The sequence below is a fragment of the Coturnix japonica genome, chromosome 4, assembly GCF_001577835.2.
Source record: "Coturnix japonica isolate 7356 chromosome 4, Coturnix japonica 2.1, whole genome shotgun sequence".
Classification (NCBI taxonomy): Eukaryota; Metazoa; Chordata; class Aves; order Galliformes; family Phasianidae; genus Coturnix; species Coturnix japonica.
Window position 1 is genome coordinate 18,143,961 of NC_029519.1, and position 7,678 is coordinate 18,151,638.

Here is a 7,678-nt window from a genome sequence, read left to right on the forward strand (position 1 = left end):
TTCTGAATGAACAATGCAATCCAGTACTGTGTGAGAGAAGGGGGAAGCCTAAAAACAAGGTAGAATGTGCTGCAGGAAGTATCTGTTTGGAAGAGGAACAGAGAAGTTTTGTTCACTCCAACTATTCCAACTTACTTAACACAACTGCACGTTGTATACATAATTAAAATTAAGTAAAACTAATTTTTAGGTGATTGACTGAGGGGTTTGCTTGGTGAGGATTCTTCTACTTCCAATGCACGCAAAGCAATATTTCAGAGAGCGCAATCTGGGTTCATGAAATGGTTTTGTTTTAGTCATGAGATGCTTTCATGCGTGCAGTCTCTATTTGGAAGACCTGAGGTTATGAGATACACATATCTGTAGGTTTTTTTTATTCTTTAGCTTATGAAGAACACTTTTGACTTTAATGCTTATGGAAGATGTACATGAGAAGTCTTTGATGGTATTTTGGCTGTGAGTGTCTTTCATTTGCTAGATGAAGAAAAATGGGCCACAGCGTGCTGATAGCTATGACTTAAAAGACCTTGCAGCCTAATCCCATACTTGTTGGGATTTTGAGCTTGAAGTGCAAAGCCCTCACACAATCTGGAGGAGAAGGGTGAGGTGTGTGTGGAAAGGACAGGGGGACCTCTTATCCTTATTAAGCTAATTATTTTGTTATCAGGTCCAAACGTGAATGCCAACAGTAAGGCCTGAGCACAGACCTTGTGCACAGGCGTGTGACCACACAGCAGAACCTGTGCTGGAGGCCCAAATATGCCTGTGAGACCAGGCTGACTGCGGTAGCCGGGCCGGGCTGTGAGGGGCAGCCGCTCCCATAACACCAACACCCGCTCCCTACCCGCGCGCTTAGCAGCCCCCTCTCAGCCAACGCCCGCCCGTTTTAAAAGCGCTCGCACGCAGTTCCCCGCTGTGTGCCTTGCGCTGATTGGCTGCTGCCTCCCGTCAGTTACACCTGTCTGCCAGCTCGCCTAGGCCGCGGCTTTGGGTCGGGCAGCGCCGTTCTGCGTATAGCGGCCGTCCAGGTGGTGGGGTGAGCTGAGGTGAGGAAAAAAAGAGTAATAGTAGTTATGGCATAGAGTCTTGTGGAAACCTCGTATCGGTTTCTTCAGGCTAATGTTAGTTTGAGGAGCTGTAGTGGGGTATGTGAGACTTCTAACTACCACAGGTCTCTTTATTGTTTTTAGTAGGGAGGCCTGAAGATGGAGTGGATAGTGTTTATTGTGTGATGTGTGGCTTTATTTGTAGTAATTCTTGCTTCAGGCAGCGCTAGGGAGTTACACAGCCAGGTGTTAAGTGAGCTGTGTGTGTATTGGGGTGACCAAGCTAGAAGGAAAGGTGATGGGACAAAATGTCCAAGAGCAACAAGTTCAAGAGGAGAAAGTGGCTGATGAAAATGGATGTGATTGTAACTGCTTTACTTGCCAGGAAGGTGGGGAATTCCTTGGGATTTTGCTTAGTGAAGCTTCAATTTCTTATTGATAAAGCAAGCTTAACATATAAGGGATATTAAAAAAAAAACAACACAACACACAAACAAAAAGAAACCCAACAGTTGTAGATGATGTGTCTTTTTTGTTTTGTTTTGCTTTGATGTTTTGTTTTTGTTCAATTTCTTTTGGAGAATTAAGACCGTAGCACTTGGATCTACCACTTGGACAAGGGACTGAAGTGTTGAAGATTGCCTGGGTAAGTATTGCAGACCTTAAGGCAGAAAATTTGGGGAATAGGAAACATAGGGCAAGGAGAGAAAGAAAGGCCTTGGAAAAACATATCTGACTTTAAAGTTAATTTTTTAAACAGCCTGGTGAAGTTCATATATTCCTGTATAGACCTCTTGGTTTGGTTTGATCTGTGTGACCTACATGACAGAAACCAAAGGAGATCTTGGCATGCCACCAAATAGTGGATGTAGCAGTAACAACTCTATTGGTTTTCAACAGCATGAAAATGGATAAAAACATGAAAACAAGGAACTCAGAAGTGGGATTATCTCCGCCCCTTAGTTTTGACAGACAGTTCCACCAAGTTTTATTAAATATCGATTCTATTTGAATTATTTTTGTCACTAAATTCTTTGAATACTTTGAATTAACTAGTGGTGGACACAGTGCATTTCAGAAGTATTCTTTGGGCTTAAATCCAATTCTAAAACCACTGGTGCTCCCTAGAATATAGCGATAAGGATTTTGTCACTGCAGATAGCATTTAGGTCTCTTTACAACTGAGACAAGTTTTAAGAAGTAATTCATTATTGTGTTTGAAGAGATGGCATATTTATCAAATAGCTATGATGTGACTTGTATAAAATTAGAACTTTAGGATGGAATATATAGTTGCTGGTTAAAGTTCACTACTGTGTTTTGAAATCAAGCTCATAGATTATACCAGCTGCACATAGGATTGTAGCTTTACGCTGCTTATTGAAGCCACAGGAAATAGCCAACTATTGCACGTGTTTCTGTGCTCTGGTGGCTTCTGTATGAAGATAGCAGCTTGAGATTGAGTAGAAATGTCCATAATGTACTATTGAAGCTATTGCAGATATGAATGAGGAGAATTCAGCTGCAACAAGTGGATCTGACAAAATGAGAGGCGGTAATCACAAGGCTGCTGCTTTACTGGCCCTACTAGACAAGACTGGATACAACATGATTCAAGAAAACGGGCAAAGAAAATTTGGTGGGCCTCCACCAGGTAAGCCTTTCTTTGGGTAACATAAGGATACCTATACTGTGTTTCTGCGTATGTCAGAAATATACTTTCTGGTTCATTATTACTCTGTTGAGCCTGATGACTTTGCTGAATTTGGGCTTCATTTCTAGTTTAGGATAGCATTGTTGAACATATCTGTCAGTGCACATGGCAGAGACATAAAATGAAGACTACATATTCTTAGGCATATCCTTATAGACCAGAGGGGCCAGAAACATGGAACTGTTCTGTGGATCTTTGTATTATTATTATTTTATTCCTGCAGTATATGGCTCCAACCTGTGAAAACTGATCTCTTTGTAAGAGGAAAAATGTTCATGGTTTTTGGCCACTGAAAAAAAATGATTGTCCCATATCGTACCTTCTTAGGGTGTCTTTATATAGTGGATGAATGGAGAAGGTGGAACCATAATGTTCAGACCTTTTGAATGGCATTGGGGGGAAAACAATACAGGCACTGGGGACTCTGACTAAAACTTCCTAAAATATGGGCAAGAAGTGCAGGTAAATGCTTATAACTCGGAAATGTTACAAGTAGAAAATACAACAAGTTCTTAAGTTCTATCAGGTGTATTAATACGTGACATGATTTTGAGAAGTAAAGATATGATTTAAATGCAGACTCTTGCAACCGACTTGTGTCTATTGCTATTTAAAACACTGTGATGTTGTAAATAATGCTGGTTTCAGTGGCTTGTCATACAAATTCAAGGGAAGGAAGCAGATGAATGTTAAAGAATTATCTGTGTGTGCAGTTTGCACTTAAGATTATGGAATCTAAAAAGATACAAAAATACCAGTTTTCAAAAATAACACTTAAAATCCAACAGCACAAAGTGTATTGGGTGATGGTGTGACTGTGACGCTTGGTTTAAGATTTTTTTGCTGCAAAACTTACTTTAAGGTTGGGAAGGTCCTCCACCACCTCGTGGATGTGAAGTTTTTGTGGGTAAGATCCCTCGTAACATTTATGAAGATGAATTGGTCCCTCTTTTCGAGAGAGCCGGAAAGATCTATGAGCTCAGGCTGATGATGGAATTCAGTGGTGAGAATCGAGGCTTCGCTTTTGTGATGTACACGACTAAAGAGGATGCCCAGCTAGCCATCAAGATTCTTAATAATTATGAAATTCGACCAGGGAGATTTATTGGCGTCTGCATAAGCTTGGACAACTGCAGACTATTTATTGGAGCAATCCCAAAAGAAAAGAAGAAAGAAGAAATCCTGAAAGAAATGAAAAGAATTACGGAAGGAGTGGTGGATGTCATTGTGTGTCCAGATGCCGCAGACAGAACTAAAAATCGTGGATTTGCTTTCATAGAATATGAGTCTCACAGAGCAGCTGCGATGGCCAGAAGGCGGCTACTGCCAGGTAAACCTACTCTTAAGCAAACTGGAGGACTGTTTTTGGGGAGTAGAGGTGAAGGGGTGTGATCACCTTCTTAGAGTCATAGAAAATCATTTTAAGGGTATTGTGTTGGAATGGGCTTATTCTTTGTTGAATGGAAAGTAGAATCACAGAATTATCAAGGTTGGAAAAGACCTAGAAGATCATCTAGTCCAACCATTACCAATACTTCCAGGCTAAATCATATTCATCAACACAACATCCAGACGTTTCTTGAACACTCCCATGGTTGGTGACTCCACCACCTCCCTGGGCAGTGTATTCCAATGCCTGCCTACCCTTTCTGAGAAGGGATTAAAAGTATTGTAAGAGGAGAGATTAGGTAAAGGTAAAAAGGAAATTTGACAGTGTGACTACACAAAGGATTGTAAGGTTGAATTTTTGCCAAGTCTCACTTTGTTGATTATTCCATGCAGTAGTATCTTACCCATTTGCTTAGTGCATGCAGGCATCAAACGCTGCTGTTTCACTTTACACATGATATTTGTTTGCTTTTGCTAAAGGTAGCATAGAAGAATGATTTTTATTTTCATCTTTTTGACTGATGTTTTGCCTCTTTGCTGTAGGAACATTCCAGCTCTGGGGTCGTGCAGTTCAAGTTGACTGGGCATGCCCAGAGAAAGAAGTTGATGCAGAAACGATGCGGAGAGTTAAAGTGTTGTATGTAAGAAACTTAATGATTTCTACTACAGAGGACACAATTAAAGCTGAATTCAACAAGTTCAAACCACGGGTAGTTGAACGCGTAAAGAAGTTGAGAGATTATGCATTTGTTCATTTCTACAACCGAGAGGATGCAGTTGCTGCCATGTCTATAATGAATGGAAAGTGCATTGATGGAGCTAGCATTGAGGTAACACTGGCAAAGCCAGTTAACAAAGAAAGTACTTGGAAGCAACATCTTAATGGTCACGTAAGCCCCTGTCCTGAAAATCTCATGGAATTTCCTAGCAGAGAAGACGGTCATCAAAAATCTGTAGGGAAACCTACAAGTCTTCCACTTAGTCTTAATGGTCAGCACAGTCCAAGCTCTCCTGAACTTGAATGGTATCCATACCCATTTCTTCCAGGAGTAAAGCTTATTCCAATTAGCATGTATTCTCTAAAATCCAGTTACTTCAGTTCCGCTGTGATGCGTCTGGATTACTTTTGCTACAAAAATAACTGGTTACCACCAGAATACTACTTGTATTCAACCACAAGTCAGGATGGGAAAGTACATTTGGTGTGCAAGGTGCTTATTCCGAGTATTGCAGATGGTTCCCAAAGTTGCTTCATGTCACACAAACTCTGTACAACATTAGAAGATGCGAGGGAACTGGCAGCACGAATGGCACTTCTACATCTAGGTAAGCGTAAAAGCTTCTGAATAGGTCTTAAGAACTGAAGCTATGAGTGTTTATTTAAAATTGTTATTTGCTTATAGTTTTGGAAAGCTTTTTTACTTCCTCTATAGACAACACTTTAGCACAGTATCACTAGATGGCACTAAAGGTGGGATCCTGAGATAAAATTTGCTGTCACTTACTGTTCTCTATTCTTTTTAAACCAGAAAATGGGAGAGAATTGATGCAATTATTCTTAATTCTTGTGAAGTCTGGAATCTTCATTTATGTTTATTTAGTATCCTAAAGTCAATATATCTACTAGAAGAAGATTTTTTATATTATAGGCTTCTATGATAAAAGCTTTTTGTAACTGAGAAAGCAGTCACTGAATCTCTGTACATTATTGCTGCTGCTCTGTAAAAATAACTAATGTCAAGTGTAGCATTTTACATCTAGTTCCTGCTTAGTGTTTTTCAATTCGGTAATACATCTAAAACACAGAAGGGATTTCTAGGGAATTTAACTAGTTGTTGTTATCTTAATTTGATCAAACTTCATTCTAAAAGAAATCAGAATTTAAGACCTTAGGTAAATAGATTTGAAGGTTGTTAAAGAGACATACCTGCTATATTCCTCTTCTCTTCCCCACTCTCTCTCTCTCTCATTTTTCCCCCTTTTCTCTCCTGCTCTTTTTTAGTGAGTTGGAAACACTACTGCTGGATAGCAAACTGTTAAATAGCATTACAGAATCACAGAACGACCGGGGTTGGAAGGGACCACAAGGATCATGTAGTTCCAACACCCCTGCCTGGCAGGGCCACCAAACATACACCTTTACTAGATCAGGTTGCCCAGGGCCCCGTCCAACCTGGCCTTGAACACCTCCAAGGACGGGGCATCCACAACCTCCCTGGGCAGCCTGTTCCAGGGCCGAACCACTCTCCTAGTGCTACTTTGATACTCTTCTTCCTAATACTATTACTTAGCAATTATTCTGGAATATCCTTTGTACTGCAGTGAATTTATTTTATGGCGGCTTTTTTTGTTTGAAATGCAATTTGTAGCAGACTTAATTTAGACTTGACTGTGAAATGTAAGAGTCTTTTTCTTAGTGCATAGAATTTTGCTCCTAATTGGCTTTGATTTTTCATGCTCAAAAGGTCTGAGAAAAGAACCTCCGAAACCTAAAGCTTAATGCACTATCTGCACTTCAGCAGCAATGTGTTCAGTTTGTATGAACTGGTCACCTCCAAGAGGCTGATAACTCTATATTATTCTCTAGATAACCCTAGAGAATTATATATTTTTAATAACAAAACAGCAGTATTTTATTTGTAAGTTTTTGTAAAACCTAGGCCAGGTTTTGTGAACGTTAATGCCTGTTTCTTTCTTTTCCTAGCTATGAAAATTAGAGTTGTATCTTTTATAACCTGTGTAACCCCAAATGTAAAAGGATTTTTAAACTAGAAGTAGGGATGAGAGGCTTAGCTTGTTTAAAGGACAGTGATAGCTCCACGTTCTGTGCTCGGCCATGCACATCTACCCATTTTGTGGCTTACAGCTACTGTTACAAAGTGATTTTTCCCTCCTATACTCAGCTGGGAAAGAATCACAGAAACAACTACAGTGCAGTGTTGGTCTGAGAATCGCCGTTCACAGCTGTGGTCAAATCTAGAATGCAAACAAGCTTAAGAAAAATGAGCAGTCTGTGTTGAACTTTGCTTACTCTGCTGTAAGGTAAAACAGCAGTTGGTTGTTTTTAATCAACACTCTTAGCAAGATACCTAAAATCTGGATAGTCTCCCATTAATTACATGATGAGTGATGTCCTGTACCTAGTGCAAAGCACTGTTTTGAAAAGGATATTCCTGTATTTAAGTAACTATACTTGGTTGCTGCCTTGTAGTCCTGAACAGACAGCAGTACGACAACCTGCCACTTGGTGTCAGGTGAATACTTGGAAAACGAACTCGATTAAAACACAAACCCTGCGTTTCACTGAAAGATGAACTGAAGAAGGAAGTTAAAAAAAATAACAAAAAAAATCAGGATCTTTGAAATACGTGGAAATGATGAGTCTGTGTGTTCAGCTGAGAGAAGTGGAGCATGGCTACATGCTGAAGTTCCAGAAGGGGACAGCTCAGTGTTTTGGGGGTGGAGAGAGGAGCAAGGGAACAGAATAGAAAGAAAACTGAGTGCTCTGTAGAAGATCAGAAAGATAAAG

At 40.1% G+C, this 7,678-nt stretch overlaps 1 protein-coding gene across 5 annotated transcripts in view; it reads left to right on the forward strand.

The window, feature by feature from the left end:
- Positions 1-924: 924 nt before the first annotated feature.
- The window catches only part of RBM46 (RNA binding motif protein 46), an 8,349-nt gene continuing 1,595 nt past the window's right edge, over positions 925-7,678 (forward strand). Inside the window, exons 1-5 of one of the 5 annotated variants that reach the window (XM_015861017.2) lie at positions 925-1,046; positions 1,628-1,692; positions 2,539-2,700; positions 3,623-4,090; positions 4,693-5,475. In XM_015861017.2, the coding sequence (XP_015716503.1) occupies positions 2,550-2,700; positions 3,623-4,090; positions 4,693-5,475 (1,402 nt within the window). In that variant the 5' untranslated portion in view covers positions 925-1,046; positions 1,628-1,692; positions 2,539-2,549. The remainder of the gene's footprint in view (positions 1,047-1,627; positions 1,693-2,538; positions 2,701-3,622; positions 4,091-4,692; positions 5,476-7,678) is intronic. The other 4 variants (XM_015861018.2, XM_032444150.1, XM_032444149.1 and 1 more) reach the window with 4 other exon arrangements.